At 43.1% G+C, this 18,152-nt stretch overlaps 1 protein-coding gene across 1 annotated transcript; it reads right to left on the bottom strand.

Moving 5' to 3' along the window:
- Window positions 1-11,302: 11,302 nt before the first annotated feature.
- Window positions 11,303-17,712, bottom strand: mrpl1 (mitochondrial ribosomal protein L1). The gene is made up of 9 exons (XM_068738592.1): window positions 17,671-17,712; window positions 16,760-16,868; window positions 16,252-16,516; window positions 15,085-15,168; window positions 14,636-14,707; window positions 13,679-13,790; window positions 13,342-13,442; window positions 13,123-13,204; window positions 11,303-11,593 (listed from the first exon to the last, which is right to left on the bottom strand). Exons 1-9 carry the CDS (start codon window positions 17,699-17,701, stop codon window positions 11,499-11,501), a joined length of 951 nt encoding a protein of 316 aa, XP_068594693.1. The 5' UTR covers window positions 17,702-17,712; the 3' UTR covers window positions 11,303-11,498.
- Between the last annotated feature and the right edge of the window lie 440 nt (window positions 17,713-18,152).

Consider the following 18,152-nt stretch of genomic DNA (forward strand, 5'->3'; position numbering starts at 1 on the left):
AATGAAGCTGGAGTTATGTCTAATTTTACACTCCCAAAGTTCGACTCTTCCTGTTCCTCTAATACCTGCTCCAGATAAATAATGAAAGAGCTTCTACTTCCACCGGTAGCCATGGTTTAGATGGCCTGAGGTGATGTCACTTAACATCTCGGTTAATACACAGAAGGTGCCGGGTCCTCAGCTCAGCCTTCTGTGGGTCTGATAGAGCTATAGAGCTGATAGACAACTAGTGAACGATCGAGTCCAGATGTAGGACTCCGAGGGAAATGTGTTGAAAGCTTTTAATCCATCTCACTCATTACGCCACAGGTAACGGGCACGATTCATTTTTACGGATAAGGTTGTTGTTTTTTTAAAGACCAAGAGTTTCGTCAGTGGATGAGCACGAACCAAAAAGTATTATTCATAGCAGAGACTGATGCAAAAACAAATATCCTTTAAAACCCACAAAGAGAAATATCAAGGGTGATTATCAACTTTTTAGAGAATGTAAACAATAGGTTCAATTTGTACCTCTGCAGTGTAATTGCTCTGAGGCCTCTATCCTACAGCACTCAGCTCAAAGGGTCAGGGACCTCCTGACTTTGTGTTGCCTTCCCTCCTGTCAGCAGACATTTAAAGGAGTGATCTTACTCTATGCAGCTTCATGATGCATGTCTCCAAGCACTGACTGCACAAAACGGATCCGAGCACGTTAAGCGATCGAGTGCGAGCCAGAAATCTTAACGTCTGGACGCATACTAATTTAATGCTGTGACATGCAGAATGTTCCAATGACTCGCATCGTCATTCTGAACACAAAATGCACATTCATAAAGAAGTTCAAGTGTGAAGAAGAAGAAGAAGAAGAAGAGAGAGGAAGCTGATCGTGTGTGAGAAGGTTGTTTATCACACCCAGCACAGAGCAGCCTCAGGGCCTCTGATGGAACCTGGACTGTAATCTGCATCTTTCATTAGTTCCTATCCGGCTACCAGTCCAGGTGTGTGTGTGTGTGTGTGTGTGTGTGGTTCTTCACTTTGAACTCCAGAAGGGACTTTTCCCGACAATGTTCAAACATGCTGGGACACCTCACCCGTCTTCCAGCCCTCTGCTTTTCCCCACAAAGCCCTCCTTTCCCCTTCTCCTCCACCACCAACCCTCCTCCCCGTCTTCCCTTCTACAAAACACTGACTGATGCGTTTCTGTCTTTACATCCTCACTCCGACAATTATACCCTTTCAAATCTGGAGAAAAGCAACACGGGGAGGCAGGATGTGTTCTTGTGCATTTACAAGCATGAGGCCGGGCAGTTGCAGGTATGTTACTGCTCACTCTTTTAAGCTTTACTGTAATTACGCTGATGCCACAGCAGGAGCTCATCATTATTCTGCCTGGGAACCACAACCCCATCGCTGAGAACCGTGGTTAAGGCTTTTTTTTTTTTTTTTAAAGAGAGAATACAAGTTGTTGCAAGATACAAGTGGTATTTTTGTGAAGTGCTCAACAAAGAACTACTTTCTTTTCATCTTCCGCTCAGACGGCAAAAGGAAAAAGACAAATGTTACAGATGGATTCTCATAAAGTACAATTTATGTTTTTGTGAAGGTTCTAAATTGTCTTGAACCCTCCTTCCACTCCACGTCATGTTTCATACCATCGCACCTTAAGGTGAGGTTACACATCCTCTTTTGTTATTTAACAACAGCAAATTACCTGGAAAAGCAGCTGAATGAATAAAAGAATGAATGAATGAATGAATGGCATTGGCAGAAAATGTAAAATATAACGCATCTATAATAACAGTATAACAATGTACTTAATCCCAGTCCAACATTTCATCATAAGTGATTCTTTTCAGAAGAGCTGCCAGCTTGAACGTAGCTCTGCATTCGAACGGCGGCCAATCTGCCAATCAATGAGGCGACATTGATTCCATGAGCAGAAGTCGCTTCTGATCGGTGGCTCCATTATTATGAACCAGTCGGACCCCCCAGGTTATCTGAAACAGGTCTGCTTTCTGTCCCTGAAACATGGAGCTGCAGCGTTCAGCTGCTAAGCCCCGCCCACATATGTGTGCAAACTCCCAGAAAGCTGCAGCTCTGCCACGACTCTCCGTTCTTTTTAACTGAGGCTGAAGGACTTTATCTTTTAACAGTTCATTAGTCCTTCCTCACACTGCAGCATGACGTTAAGTGTTTTTTGCATTTTTAATTCTCATTAATTTCTAAATGAATGTTTCTTTTTGTCTCTCTCTGTTTTACTGATGCCTTTTGCTGTCGTGTAGAAGCTCTTTGAATCCCATTGCTGTTGAAATTTTACCTAAAAATAAACTTGCCATCTTAGAGGACATTTGCGATTCTGCTGGGAAAATAGATTACAGATTGCTCAAAACTGATCACAAACTAACATCATCACGACCCCTTCGCTTAATTCTCTATAACAAAATTTAATATAAAAAGAATTGGGTTTCGGGCACGGCTGTCTGTTTACATCTGGAACTTATAAGGTGTAAATACTTGAAAGTGTGAGGACAGGAAAGTCCCTAATGGACAAGAGAACAAAGTGGCTTGTCTTCTTTTGATGTCTCCAGTCAAACACGACAATTCAAAGCATTGAATTAAGTCTCCAGCAAGGATATGAGGATCCACCAAGCAGCGTTTAAAGAATATAAAGCCGCTGCAGAGCAGACCCGCTGGAATACAGCACATCACAAACGTCTGTCGAATTCTGAAAAGCGCCCAACCTTCAATCGGCAGGAGCAGCAGGAGTCAGCTGCTCCTCCTCCGCCACTGAGCCTCATCATGCTCTCTCATCGCCATTACCGTCCACAACGTCAGGATGAGGCATGCATTATAGATGAGACGCATTTCCTCAGCTCCATCGCAGACAGCAGAGGATGTGAAGCAACCCCCCCACTGATAATGCATGTGCCTTTAACCACCTATCGCTGCACGTGCACACACTTTACCGCTTCGGCTGTCAGTCATACTAACCTGGTAATGCCCCCCCATGAATAATGGAGGAGCAAATACCCATTAGACTTTACAAATGGTCCTAATTCTGTGAGGAGACCAATGAGGAGATCAAACGAGACTGGAAAGAGTGGGTGCACCTACCGCATAAAGCGATCCCATGTAGATGCAAGCTCCTGGAGGGGGGGGGGGGGGGAGAAAGAAAGGCAGCATTAGCGTCAGGCTTCAGTCAGGATCCAACCTTTCTCAGTCACACGGATCAATTAGATGGATTTCTGCTAGGAATTCTGTAACTGCATGTAATTCCTGTACACGTGCAGGTCAAACAGTAGATCAGCCGCATGAAAGAAAAGGAATGGATTCCCTTTCAACTTTAGCGCGTAAGTTCGTCTAACCCTTCGAGTGTGGTGCTGTCGACAACGACACGTTTGTGCAACACAGACCAATCAGAGGTGAATTATATTATTCTGAATCCCTGCGGAGGAATAATCCAAGAACGAAAATGCAAAAATATTTTCATCATCACTTATCTGTGAGTTCAACAAGCTGCTGGAGGATGTCTAACAAAAAAAATGTACACTTTACAGCTTTAAAACATGAACGATAAATTATGTTTAAATATATTTTGTGTGTGAGATTTCTCACCCAGTCCAGAACATCTAATGTTCAGTTTATCAAGCTCAACACTTAGTTAGTTCAAGTTAAGCTATACTTAGTGCTAACTTATTTTTACTTTGGTGCTGCTGCCTGCTCAGGCGTAGTTTAAATCCATCCCTTACATCACGCACAACCATGAAGCCTCAGATGTAAGAATACGCACAATCCAAAGCAGGACATCATGATCTTATTTTGTTCTTATGTGATGTCATTTAAACAGGGCCCAAATTTATTTACATGCCATTCCAAAGATATTTAACAATCAGGTTAGGCAGTGAAGGACGACCTGGCTGACAGGGATGAAGAGGAAAACTTTAAATGGCATTAAGACATACGAAATTAAGTGGCATTTCAAAACTGATCTGAAAATGTCCTTCAAGTAAAAAAAAAAAAGTGGTTCTAACAGCTTTTAAGATGTCTTCTTCTCCTTAGTGTTGTGGCTAAGTGGGGCTCTTAGAAACATCATTTGGATTCTAGCTCAGACGAGCGACAATGTTTTCCACATGCTGTTCCCTCACTTCACCCGTCAGTGGCTGAAAGGAGCGCTGCTTCTGTTTACGTGTGAAGCTCAAAGCCTATAAATATCTCCATTTTTGAGACACTTCCATGCTAACTAAAGACGGCACTATGTCTGTCAATGGAAACGGCCCGACGAACCAGTCTTAGCGACCGGATGTGCATTTTGTAAACGGTAAATACACACAAGATACATGCAGCCACAACACAAATCTATTTAAAACACATCAACATAATTCATTTCAGAAAAAAAAAAACATAACAACCAAACAACCAATGCTAAAACAATCCCTGTTCGATGAGCCGAAGTCACTAAAATTTGCTGTGTATCCCTAAAACCAAACTTCACCAATCAAAAAAAGCTTGTTTATATTCAAGGCTTATCAATCAAGAGTAACATTTTTGCTAATACTAGTAGCAATATGCAGTGAAGACAAATAAGCTAAGAAAACTTAGCACCTGACACACCTGAAATCACTTCCCATCAGATAGCGCTCCTTAAACTGAGCTCTGACTCACACTTATCATTATGATTTAGGCTTCATGGAGATTTAAAAGCCAGAAAAAGAATACAATCTTTATTCTGAAGAGAGCTGCTGCTGCTGATTAGCCTTTTTTATGCTCAATCTGAAGGCAACATGCAAAGACAGTTGACAGACGGGTGGTCGTACACGCCTCAGCCCATCTTGAGCTTCACAAATCCGGTCTGGAGAAATCTGAGCTGTCTCGGGGGGGGGGGGGAATAGCGTGAGATAAACATTTACCGTAATGGTCCGTTTCCACAGAACAGGAATACAGATGTATGCTCAAACAAGGATCCCAAGAGTGTGTCTACGGGCTTACCCGACATGCTGCCGCCACTTTATCTCTCTGCTCTGCAGAACGCGCTCTGGCAGTTTAATCAGTTTGAGGCAGATTCTGCAGAAGCAGATCAGCTCTGCTGCTCTAGAAAAGTGTCCGGACACTAACTATCCGTTTTGGAACAGTTATCAACACTTTGAACAGTTCACACATTAAATGAGCATTAGGTTATCCCTGAGCATTAATTCAGTGTGATGGAGGTTGGAAATGACTTGGGGGGGATTTTAATAAATATTTGCATTTTGTTCATATTTGCAACAACCTGGAGGTCAAATGGAAATATGAATACATTGTATTTATAGGGGTTGGGTTTGAGGGTTTGAGTTCTTTGGTGCAACAAAGGCTGCTACAGTTTTAAACATACGACATTTGAAATTGACTGTGATTTGTGACAAATTGAAGTCATTTTCTGTGGAAATAAAAGTGTAGAAACTGTGAATCTTCTCTTTTTGTGCTGCCGCCACATTCTCTTGAAGTTTTTGTTGTTGTTGTTGTTGTGCTTACACTTGTTGAAAATAAAACATCTTTATTCTTGTTGCTAATTTGTGCAGATACTCCACTTTGGCTTTGTAGGGCAGATAAATCCATTTGGAGGGAAACATCTTCAGAGGATTTTATGAGGATAGTAGTAGAAAACTTCCACTGAGTAAGCCTCCAATTACAATTAAGAATGACCAGCGCTGGCGTGTTCAGCCCGATTAGCAATCGCTCATCTCCTCATTACATTGTGCATCATCGTCCACTGGGTAGAACTCAATGCATTAACATTTCAACTTTTCTATCGTCTTGCCAACACCAACGTGGTCTATTCTCAGCGGGCGGAGATGAAGGACTGGGCTTTTTTAAAATAATTTCATTGATGCAAGTGCTGCCAAGAACGTTGGATTTCTGCCAAGGTGATGTCAATATGCTAATTATGTTGTATTGTTTTATCTTTCTAAATCAAAGACTGCTGTGTGTAAATAAAGAATATGAGGAATGAGGAGAAAGTTTTAATGGGTCAGTCCGGAAGGAGGCCCGCTTTAGATTCTGCTCCTGGCAGTGTTATGCATTATAACTCCTCTACTGGGACCGCTAGTGCTGCATGGGAAGACTTTTGAATATTTAAATAGAACAGACAACATGAGCTGGATCCGATTTAGAGACACGGACAGTTAGGGAAAAATGAAAATGCACCTCAGGAACTGATTCCTCTGCAAGAATCGGTCTAATTCGATTCCTGTAGGTTTTTTTTTTACGTAGCTGAGAACACATCCATCCTCATGCACGTAGCGGGTTATAACCTCATTCATCAGAATACTGGCTGCATGGCAATGGCAGCTTGATTAGGCTGCTTCCTAACTGAGGCTGAGTCCTGACATATTTCCTTACAGGATATGTTCTGTGAATTAGACTTTCTCATTCTGACTTCATCTAACCAATGATCGGTCATTCAGAAATCCAATCAACTTTGTGAGATACAGCAGATCAAAATGGAATGGCGTAAAGTTACATCTCTGCCCTGATCAGTGGAAACTAGAATCCAGGTTCCTTCCAGGTGTCCATATCTGAGTTCTAAGACAACTGACAACTTCAGGAATAAGTTGCATTTGCTTCTGTCCAGGTCAGTGGGAACAGAGAGCAGAGATGAAGCAGAGTTCGGCTGCCCTGGACAGGTGTGTGTGATTCAGTGCTGGTTTGGGGTCAGTGGCTCCGAGCTGGCACCACTCCACTGATCAAAGACTAAGACAACTGGTTTGTGTGGAAAGCAAAATACCGACCATTGACTCCGCGGGGAACGGCGAGGATCCCGGCCAGAGCGCTGACAAACGTCCACCATCTCCCCATGGTCGGAGCCGAGAAGGGCATGAAGTCCGGATCCAGTCGAGGGGGGGGGGGGGGGGGGGGGGGGAGAGCGACGGGATTGTGTTTCTCTCGAGTTTAAATGAAGACAGTGCACAGAATGTACATCGTTTAGATCTGGGAGTACAAGAAAACACCCGGGAAAGATCCAGAAACCGGGAGGTCAGAGACGGAGACGCGCCGGGGGTCCGACTCCTGCGCGCTGCGCTGCGCTCCGGGCTGGAATGCGGCGCAGATCCGAAACCTGCAGGAGAAGTATCCACCTCTTCCTTCCCCGACTGCTGACTGCTCCGCCAGTCGGACAGAAACTCTTCCAACAACAGTTCGCCAAGTGCAGCGTGCCGCCTGTATCCTCTCCTCAGCAGCAGAATGAGCAGCAGCGACGCGTAAAGACGCGAGAGAGTTGAGCGCGTCGGTCTCCTTGTCTCCCCCCGATCCCCCCCCTAACTCCCTCTACTTCTCCTTCTTGTTCGTCCTCCCCTCCTCTCTCCAGGAGGACGTCCCACCTCTCTCCAGCTGCCCCCCCCCCCCCCCCCCCCCCCACACACACACACACACACACACACACACCTCCACCACCCACCTCGCAGATCATAATCTCAGATAATGGGGACTAAAATCCATGAAGATTAAAACAAGTGGGAGAGAAGTCGTTTTTTTCTGGGGGGGACGACGACATTCAGTGATGAATGAATCACCATAGCGACTGATCATTTCATCTCATTTACAGATGGAAATCTGGGCTTTATAGAAATTATTATTTCTGTGGAGCTCTGTGGATCTCTGTGGAACTCTGTGGATCTCTGTGGATCTCTGTGGAGCTCTGTGGAACTCTGTGGATCTCTGTGGATCTCTGTGGATCTCTGTGGAACTATGTGGAGCTCTGTGGAGCTCTGTGGAGCTTTGTGGAGCTCTGTGGAACTATGTGGAGCTCTGTGGAGCTCTGTGGAACTATGTGGAGCTCTGTGGATCTCTGTGGAGCTCTGTGGAGCTCTGTGGAACTATGTGGAGCTCTGTGGAGCTCTGTGGATCTCTGTGGAGCTCTGTGGAGCTCTGTGGAACTCTGTGGAACTCTGTGGAGCTCTGTGGAGCGCTGTGGATCTCTGTGGAACTCTGTGGAGCTCTGTGGAGCTCTGTGGATCTCTGTGGAGCTCTGTGGAGCTCTGTGGAACTATGTGGAGCTCTGTGGAGCTCTGTGGATCTCTGTGGAACTCTGTGGAGCTCTGTGGAGCGCTGTGGATCTCTGTGGAACTCTGTGGAGCTCTGTGGAGCTCTGTGGAGCTCTGTGGATCTCTGTGGAGTTCACTTATTCAGCGCTAATCTCACTTTTGGTGTCCTTAATCGTCCCTTTATTAGAGCTCTGGGGGCTCACACCGTTCTGGTCTGTTTAAGGTGACCTAAACTGGCTTTGCCTTATAGGTCATGTTATAGCATTATTTAAATGAAAAGACACAGGTCAATATTCTTCAAAATACATTTATAAAGGCTCCGAATATAGTTTCCAATCTCTCAACTCTCTTTTGTAATATCTTTTCTTTTTCTCAATACTGTATCGTCTCTTGAGTTAAACTTTTGGTATAATTTTGAGCTTTTGTGGATTATTGTTCCTTATTGTACTTTCTGTACTACTTTGCATAATTTGAAAATGTTTTAATACTTAGCGACTGGCAAACTTTGATTTATCCTCAACACCTCTCGGTGCCAGTTTATGGTCATCTTAATATTTTAATTAAGAACTAACATTCCATGAAACATAATACAGCTTTAAGTGGGACTTTATTTACAGGTGTTGTGTATATTACTTTCCTCTAAATGTGTTGATCCTGCAGGGACTTTCCAATTAAATTGTTGGATATTAATAAAGCATCTTGTCTTCATTGTGTATTAGAATATATTTCTGCAGGATGTAGCTGCTGTCTGTACTATCTTATACTTTAGAACAGAAGGATTCCTCTTTCTCTATGGAGGTGTAATGTTTAATCAGAGGGAGTGTAGGATTGAGATTCCTCAGCGTCACATGGCAGTAACTCGATCTCCTCTCGGCCCTTTTGTCCTCTGCCAAAAACAGGGATCAGAATGAGTTTTGCCTTTGAACAGGCGTTCTTTCTTCGGCTTTAATGCCGCTGCTGTCTGCACCCTGCTGCTATTTATAACCAGGAGCCACTGACACAGCCAAAGAGTTTAAAAAGTCTGGTGAAACCTTGACCTCCAGCCTACAATCCTGGAAACGCCACCATTAACCAGTCAGAATAATTTACATGTTCTCTGTTAGAAACATTTTAACCGTCATTATTTCTGACATTTCTTCTTAAACCAGCAAATGATTTAAATAAAACACTTTTCATTCTCACATCAGATTCAATACAAAAGTTAAATTAAGGTCATTTTCACATTCATGCAGTAAATCTCTGCTTGTAACCATGGAAATATTGTCGAATTACAAAGCGATGAATAACTGAACTTTGAAGTTTTTTTTCAGTAATTCATGCAAAAACTCATCAAGCAGATGGGGGCTGATATACTTCTCTTTTTTTCATGTTATATATTAATTGAGCTTTTTGTTTATTGTTCTTAAAAGTCGTGTCGACTGAAACACTCTCCGCCTCTAGGACGGCTAAAAGGACAAAAAGCTGAAGGTCATTTTATCTGATGTTGCTTATGAAATGAATAACATTTCCCATTCTTGTTCATTTTTTATTTGTTCATATAATATCCATTGATCTGCTCCTTTATTGATTATAAATTAAAGAAACACAAAACTTGTACGAAGCTCCTACTTCTTAACAGTAAAATCATTTCACCCGTTTCTGTTTCAGCAACTTTCGCTGCCTTTTCCTGTCATCTCATCTCCCTCCTCCTCACTGCCAAATCATATTTCACTAGCTGCTGCCACAGCCCGGCTTCCCCACGGGGACCTATAAAAGTTGTAACTTATCTCCGTCTCAGACAGAATATCAACCTACAAATCATCAAAGGACAGGCGAGTAATCTTTTGCACTAATTCAATGCATGCTGGGGGGGGGGGGGGAGGTAGCAGGGCGTAGAGAAAGTCACAGGCTAACATAGACCAAAATACAATTTCTTCAGTTTAATTGCAGACTTCTGAGCTGAGCTTTATCTCGAGGACTGAAATCAGTGGATGAACTGACCCGGACTTGGTGTTCTGACTCCACACAGGTGCAGATTTATTTGTGAAGACACTGCCTGCTGAAGTCCTTCTGCTCTTAAATCAACATTATTTTCCATCGATGGCTTCTTCCTTCAAGGAGTGACTATCGACTCGGAGAGCTGGGAGGGAGAGAGAGCGATGAATCTCTGGACACTTTGCAAGGATTTCCAGTCATTTTAGAAATTCTCCAGGCCTTGATATGACTTTCTTCAAAGGACTAACAGCAGACACTCAGCCCACCATCAGTGGAATCAGTGTGTCGGTGGAGTCGTAGCCATTTATGAATTAAGTAAGATATCCCGAGATAAAAAAAACAATTTATCCTTTGTTTAGAGTATTTATCTGAGATAATATCCGATTTTTGCTGCAACAGGTTGCATTAACCCTCGGATCGCAACAATCAATACTGCCCCCTAGTGTTTAGATCGCAGTACTGCACCTGCGGCACATCAAGGGTTAAACGACCATAGGCATCAATGCGCTGATAACAGCCTCTTCCTCTCTTGCCGTTTCAGTGTGTTACACAGGGATTTGCTCCCCTTCAGTTATGACAACCTCACAGAGACCCAACATTAAAATAAATATATTTGCTCAGCTATCCAAATCTCTGAATGTTCCAATCACGTCCATGTGATAAGATACTGTGTAATACTACTAAATATTGCACAATCAACTGTCAGTAGTACAACAAGGTGGAAGCGACTGAGAACGAGAGCAACTCAGCCACAAAGTGGTCGGCGATGGGAAATCACAGCGGGGTCAGCCAGCGCATATCGGCGCCAACCTTCTGCAGTCAGCAGCTACGGACCTCCAGACTTCATGTCATCTTCAGATCAGCGTGGCGTACTGGGTTGTTTTCGGATCAGACCCTTAGTTCCAATGAAAGGGACTCTTAATGCTTCAGCACTCCCGAGACTTTTCACGCGCCTTCCTGTTCCAACATGACTGCCCCATTGCACAAAGCAAAGTCCATAAAGACATGCATGAGCGAGTTTGGTGTTGAAGAACTTGACTGGACTGATTAATCAGAGTGGAGACCACAAGAAAGGTCTTCTCATCCAAACGTCAGTGTCTTACCTCACAAATACCCTTCTGGGAAAATGGTCAATTCCCATAAACACCCTCAGACTTTGTGGAGAGCCTTCCTAGAATGGACGCTGCCGAAGCTGCAAAGGGTGAACCGACATCACGTTAAATCCTGCGGGTTAAATATGGGCTGCCACTCAAATTGTGCTTGAAGGCAAATTACATCATTGCATCATTACAAGAATGATGGAAATCAAGTAAACAGAAAGCTCAGCGACATCTTTTAATGTCCTCCGCATATCCACAAAAACAATTCATGTCAAACGATTAATGGAACATTATCAATAAAAGTCAGATGCGTCTCGTCTTCCTTTAACCCTCCTGGGAATGTTTAACCCATGTTTCACATATTCAGTGGTCACACCCAGAACAAATACTTTATTCAATGAAGTGCGTATTTACAACCCGACACGGGTCACTCCTCTGCTGGTTTTGGTAAAAGGTTGTCGGTCTTAAACCACAGAGCTTCACTGGCTTGACTGGAGACGATCGCCCGCTCGACGAAAGGCCCTGAAGGGAGGCAGAGGAGCAGAACAAGACGCCATCGTTGAGAGCTTGTACAGATGTGAGGTGCGATATCAAAATGCATTTTTGACATCTCTAAAGACACGCAATGTTGATCCTATAAGACAGGAATGATGAGACGACAAAAAAAAAAGAAAAAAACACGTGTATGAGACCGATATGAGGACAAAAAAGGCATAAAATGTAAGGTTAGTTGATACCACAAAAAAAAATGTTTGATCCCCTGAATAACAAGGATAACATCAGAACATCAGACGATGCTAAACAGCTGCCTTCTGTCACCCACTCGTCCTCCGCATGTCTTGTTATTCAGAAATGAGCAGATTCCCTGCAGTATTCGACTTTCCTCTAAAATCTACTTGTTTATGAATACTTATTTCGGCACTCACGCATTTCTTGCATTCAGTTCTTTATTTTTCCGTATTTGGTTGTGCCTTCCTCATGAATAATGCTCACAAGCCCCTCTGGGTTTTGTTTTTTTTCTATTCCTCACCCACGCATGCTGAATTTCTGCGCTCTTTTCTCAGGTTTAAGCCTCCATCCACTAAGTATCGTCTGGTTTCAGCCCACGCTGCCACCATAACCTTCTGTCCAAATGACTCTTTAGGAAACATTCATGTAAATGAAGAAAACTCCTCAGCTATTCATGCAGCTAATTCTATTTATCTGTAAATATTTAAATGTTTTGGTTCTTCTGTAATTCAGTTCTGGCCAAATGCCTTGTGCACCCTCTCGTCGGGGAGTGAACTGCTGCGTGCTTTCAAACTGAGCTGGGCTGGAGGACTGAGTGGGAAGCTTCACTCTGCTGCTGGAGAACACTGAACTTTAAGCCTTGACATTTTCAAAGATATATATATATATATGATATTTTCTTATGAAAGTTTTTTTTGCAGCAGTTATTCACGTCCGAGATCGCCAGTAAAGGAAAATGGTCTTCGAAAGAGAGATCCGAGACAAATGAGAAAATGCAGAGTTCCAGGCCACAAAGTTTCCTCATCAACATTTCTGAGAGCGCAGCAGTTGATTTCAGAGGGGTTATTCTTAATGACATTGTATTTAGCCGCTCCGAATGACGGTCCGTTAGTCGCAGGATTGCACTCTGCGTCTTATTATCAAACTGAAAGTGAACCGATTGCACAGAAGATCAACTAAATTAACTCCGAGTGAGTGAAAAGGCTGCGTTTCTCACTCACCCACCGCCTCGGGGAGCGCATCTGGGGTCAGTGCTTGAAGTTAAAGTTTTACTTTCACTTTCCTACGGCGAATCATACATCTTTTTTTTTTCTACCATTCGTTTCTATTCATTCTTATGCATAACACAAATCAGTTAGAAGACATGCATCATCTGTGTGATGCATCAAAGTGAACGTTCCGTTGCCCTTTTCTTTAGGGCGGTCATACAGTGTGAATGCAGATTGATGAATGATGATGATGATGATGATGATGATGATCAGCTGCTGACAGAAGTAGCGCTGATGTGTTTTAGATTGACTGGCTGGCTTTGGTCAACGTACCCAAATTAGCTGGTCTGTGGGAGCAAACATCAGCCAGGATAGTTTTCATGTTGGCAAGGATGTGTTCTTTGGGCATGTTGAGCTGCGGAGAGGAAATAATACCAGATAAAATAGCACTTCTGTTATTTTACACGACATTTACCATTTCTATTTCTGTGAGCTGCTGCTTGATTCTCCTACTTGAATTTATACAGCTACAGTCGAGACACTGAAACGTACCGTGGCTATCTGGGTTCGGACATAGCATTCGCTGTCCACCGTGAACACGTGGCACGTTTTAAACAGGTCCAGCATCTTGAGAATGTGGATGCCGACGGAGCCTGAGCGGACAGAGCAAGACAGTGAAAAGAAACCGTCACATTTTTTCCTCCGTAGTCATGACTTTACACGTAACAAATGGAAGAAACACAACACGAGTAGCAAGAAAGGGTTTGTTACAATAGAAAAAAAGACGTGATCAAGAGCAGAGAGTTTGTAAATGAAAGCAGGATGCGAGTCAAGCTTTGATTTGAGAAGACACACCGGGGTGGATAGGCTGTTTCGAGCCTCGGCTTACCTCTGCTGTTTTTTGGAAACTTCTTCCTCAGCTTGTTTTTAAGTGGAAAAATCTTCGGCAAAACTTCTGGCACCGCGACGTAGTAATCAGCTGAAATGTCGTCATCTAAGATCTGGAGGGGAATAACATCTTATTAGGGTGGAGCTAACTCGCTGCATTCGATCTGTGGCATAAACTGCAGAAGGTCTGGAGTCACCTCGCCCAAAGTGCTGTAAAGTACAAAGATATATACACACACATATATATATATACACAGATATATCCTGTTATATTCCCTGTATGACTGAAGTCAGAGCTTAGTTCTCATTGCTGGCAGTAAGCCTGTTCCAGGCGCATGTTGGACTCTGGCAGGGCCTCCCTTTATCACCGGTTCAGCTCCTAATCTTTATGGACAGAATTTATGGGCTCAGGGATGAGCAGTGGAAGATGGATGGATGGATGGATGGACGGACAAACGGATGGACGGATAATCATTATGATTTGTTTGTGTTTCAGTGTTGTGCTCTTTGGGGACAAATGAAAGAATTGATTTACTGGTTCAATCCAGACAAGAAAACCGAACAAATAATCTTTCCTTCTGCCTCAGAGACAACCAGAATGATTCCTTACACTTTGTTAAAATAACAAAAGCAGCAAGTCTGCAGAGCAGCAGCCGCATTAATCTGTCAGTATCGGCAGGGGCGCTATCCATCCTCAGCCTGGTGGAGACGAGGATTAAATCAAGGCATTACAACCAGGAGCATGCACACTGTGGCCGTTTGATCGCACAGCTCAGAGGTGTCACCGTGTGGACTTTACACAGAGCTGGAACCCAAAATGAAACGACAAAAGAAAACAGGACATCAATATCACAATATTTACATGTTTCCATTATCAATATATCAGAATAACCATTTTCAACTTAGCTTATACGAATAATTAAACTGAAAAAAAAAAAAAGAACAGAAACCAACTCACCTTCTCTACGAGCTCTTCTCCTCCAGCGAACACCGCTCCATTCTCCAGGGCAAACTTAGCCTGATTGGCATCCTGTGAGGAAAAACAGAGGCGCATCAATTCCAATCTGATCTGGGTGTGTGCACGAGTGTCAGAGCCCACTGGCGTCATTCATTATCAGTGGTGTTCATTACGGTCGTTAGCGTGCAACTCTAAGTTATAAACCGCAGCCGTCGGTGCTTGACAGGATTATTATTCAAACCCTGCTTGAAGCTTCCTGGGATCTAAAGAGTTGCTGCACGAGTCCTTTCATTACAGACAAATGGGGTGGCAAATAAAAGGTGCTGCTTCACATGGGAATCGCGCCCAAACAATATTAAAGCAATTCATCAACAGCAGAGCAGCCCATCAACCATGAAATTAAGATCTACACACAGAGGCTGCAGGAGAAGACGTAAAAAGGTTTTCACCTCAGTAAAAACGACGACTGTATTCGTCTCCGTCCTGAAGGGGTGCGGCAGCAGCAGTGTGCTGATGAAGGGCTCCACTTTTTTCTGGAAGGAGAAAACGGATTCAAGTATTTGCTTTTCAACAACTACTTAGAGGACAGGGGAATGAGGAGGGGTGACAATCACAGACTAAGCTTAGATAATTCAGGGTTTTTTTTCTGCATACATTTTTTTATATCGCTGGAGAGCGCTTAACTAATTATGCATAAGACCATACGGTTCTGCACGGCAGAGCAGAAACAGATGAGCGTGGGGCTGTCGAGCCTCACGTGGACTGTCTGGACTTCACAGCAACTCAACAGTCCTGTGATGTGGAAACAAACTCATGAGGTATTTATTCCTCAGCGCCTCAACGTTTTTGCTGCTTAACCAAAATTGCTCATGTTGCAAAAGGCTGATGCAGTAAATATCACTGAGGTGTGAAGCCTGACTGTAACAGCCGGTCTGAGACTCACAAGTCTGTGACAACATCAAGTCAAATCCACATAGACAACATTATAACACAGACTGGACTGTAAATCAATGATTTGAGAGGTATGAGAAATCAGAAGAGCAGAGAAGGGTCCAAGTCGACAACAACGTTTTCTTTTGAGAGCCTACAGACACACATTACAGTGTCTGGCTCCGAGACTTGTTCTGCAAAAAAAGGTTTTCCAGGGCAATATCGATGCAAGGCTTCATCTGTAGCGCATGCGTGTTACATTCTAACTTGTCTCTACTGATTGATGCAATGAGGCTTGAAAGATTTTAATCTGAAAATATAAATGTTTTCTAACTGTCCACTATTTATAATTTATTACGTAGCAGAAACATTTGCCAGATTAAAAACGGAAACATCCACACGCACGCAAAGACTTGCTCTGGAGAGAGATGATCAATGTCATAAAATAAACGCAAGCCCCAAATGAAGGCTAATGAGAACCATTCTAATGAATACGATGAAGAATTTATTACAGTGTCATGATTGTGGTATTAATCACATTAACGGACGCTAAATCTGAGCCAACCCGAGGGATTCCAGGAGCAGCCGAGTCTGCTCATTCACAGCTGATTGTTAAATCGTTGCGTAGCTTTAGAAACTTAGCTTTGTGTTATGTTCCCCCCCCCCCCCCCCCCAACGTCCATTACCTTTTTCTCCAGTTTCATATCAAGCCTCAGATCTATGTAAAGTGGTTGATCAGGGGGAGTAAAGTCCAAAACTGGAAAGCCTTTCAGCATATCGATGGCTTCCTCCGCGTCGTAGATAGTCCTGGCGTAATACTTCAAAATGTACACATCATCCACAGGCGCCCGAGGCGTCTTGCCGTAGGGCTCGTCTCTGTCTTTATTATTAATGACCCTTTTTTCTTTCTTCTCTTCCTTTTGTTCCCTTTTCTTGACTTTTTTCACTGGTCTGACAAAAAAAAAAAAAAAGAGAGAGAGAGGAGACATAAATATATTTGTAAACAGGCCTATTTCTGTCTTCTCTTAATCGTTACTGTACATCTTACATGAAGATAAACACTCCAGCGCACAGTCCATCAGCTAATAGTGCAAAACGTCCGACAGGTGAAACGGCTTCCAAAGATAATTTTTAAAGCCACAGAAGCGTCTTTGGGTGGAGCACGTTAAAGTAAACACAAGGTCTTGAACTCACCTGACGGAAGCAAATGTCCTGCCAGGCAGGCTCCTTGGTGCGTTCTGCGAGGCGGCTGCGTAGACAGATCCGCCTGCTCTCAGGAGCTGCCTCTGACATCCTGCCAAGACTAAGAAAGCAAAAAAAAGCCTAGTTAAGAACCGGAGAGCATGAGTCTCCATCAAGCCTGCAAAAAAACAAACGAATCCTGAGCCTGAAATCAATCATTCCAAGGTCTATCACCGCCTGGAGAACGAAGGAGTGGTGTAAGAAGTATGGCGAGGTCCGGGGGGGGGGCTACAGACCTACAGCCAGGCTACAGACCTCATACAACAAAAAGATCTATGGAGGGAGTTGAAAGTCTGCGTTGCCTGGCGACAGCCCCGAAACTTCACAGCTCCAGAGAAGCTCTGGATGGAAGAGCGGGTCCAAAGACAGGCTACAGTGTGGAAACCGGGTCAAGAACTATATTTGACCTCCGTCATTGCCGACCGAGGTTACACTACAAAGTATTGAGTTTAACTTTTGCTGTTGACCAAATATTTATTTTCTGCACCATCTACAAATATATATATATTTTTAAATAATTTAAAACTAAACTTAATTAGAAATAGCCCTAACAATTACGTCAGTAATAAAATAAAACAGCAAAGCACGATTATTTAGATGTCATGCTAAGTGCTGCTGTTGCTACATGTGTTCAATTATTACACACACAAAGTAAAGGTAATATTTAATGCATTGGTGCCTCTCATGGGGCTAAAGCTAGCAGTGAAGCTAACAGTGAAGCTAACAGTTTGCTCCTGGAATGAGCGGACACGTGAAACCAAACCCGTCATCTGGATGACTCGGCGAACGTATCGTTTAAATACACGAACTGTTATTATGCTGTTAATTAGAATAAAATAATATATGACAGATAAACAGCTGACCTTTCCACACTGTCCGCGTGCATGTCGCCATAACTGGGGAATGTCGTTGGCCCGTGTGGAAACAACGATGCGTCTTGAGGAGTTCCGCTTAGAAATAAAACCTTCGCTCCATTCAAAACATGTAATTTTGCAATTAGTTCGTTTATTTGGATATGATACAAATCGATATAAGCATTACATTAGTAAATTCAATTATCAGAATCTGGATTCAAATTCGGTATGCTTTTGATTTTTGCATAAATATTTATTCACATTGATAGAATGGAACGTTCTCATTATCCTACTTTTTATTATGTATCGTTAAATTAAGATTTAAATTAAGTTTAGTAAACTAATACAGAAAATGCTGTATTCACAATCGAGCTTTTTCAAATAATGTACCTGAAATGCGTTAAAACTATATTTAATAAATAAATGAAAAGGCGCGTGCCAAACGCAGACGGCGTGTGCGCGCGGGGCGGGTACTAGCGGAAGCCGCGTTT

This window comes from Brachionichthys hirsutus, chromosome 4, assembly GCF_040956055.1.
Source record: "Brachionichthys hirsutus isolate HB-005 chromosome 4, CSIRO-AGI_Bhir_v1, whole genome shotgun sequence".
NCBI lineage: Eukaryota > Metazoa > Chordata > Actinopteri > Lophiiformes > Brachionichthyidae > Brachionichthys > Brachionichthys hirsutus.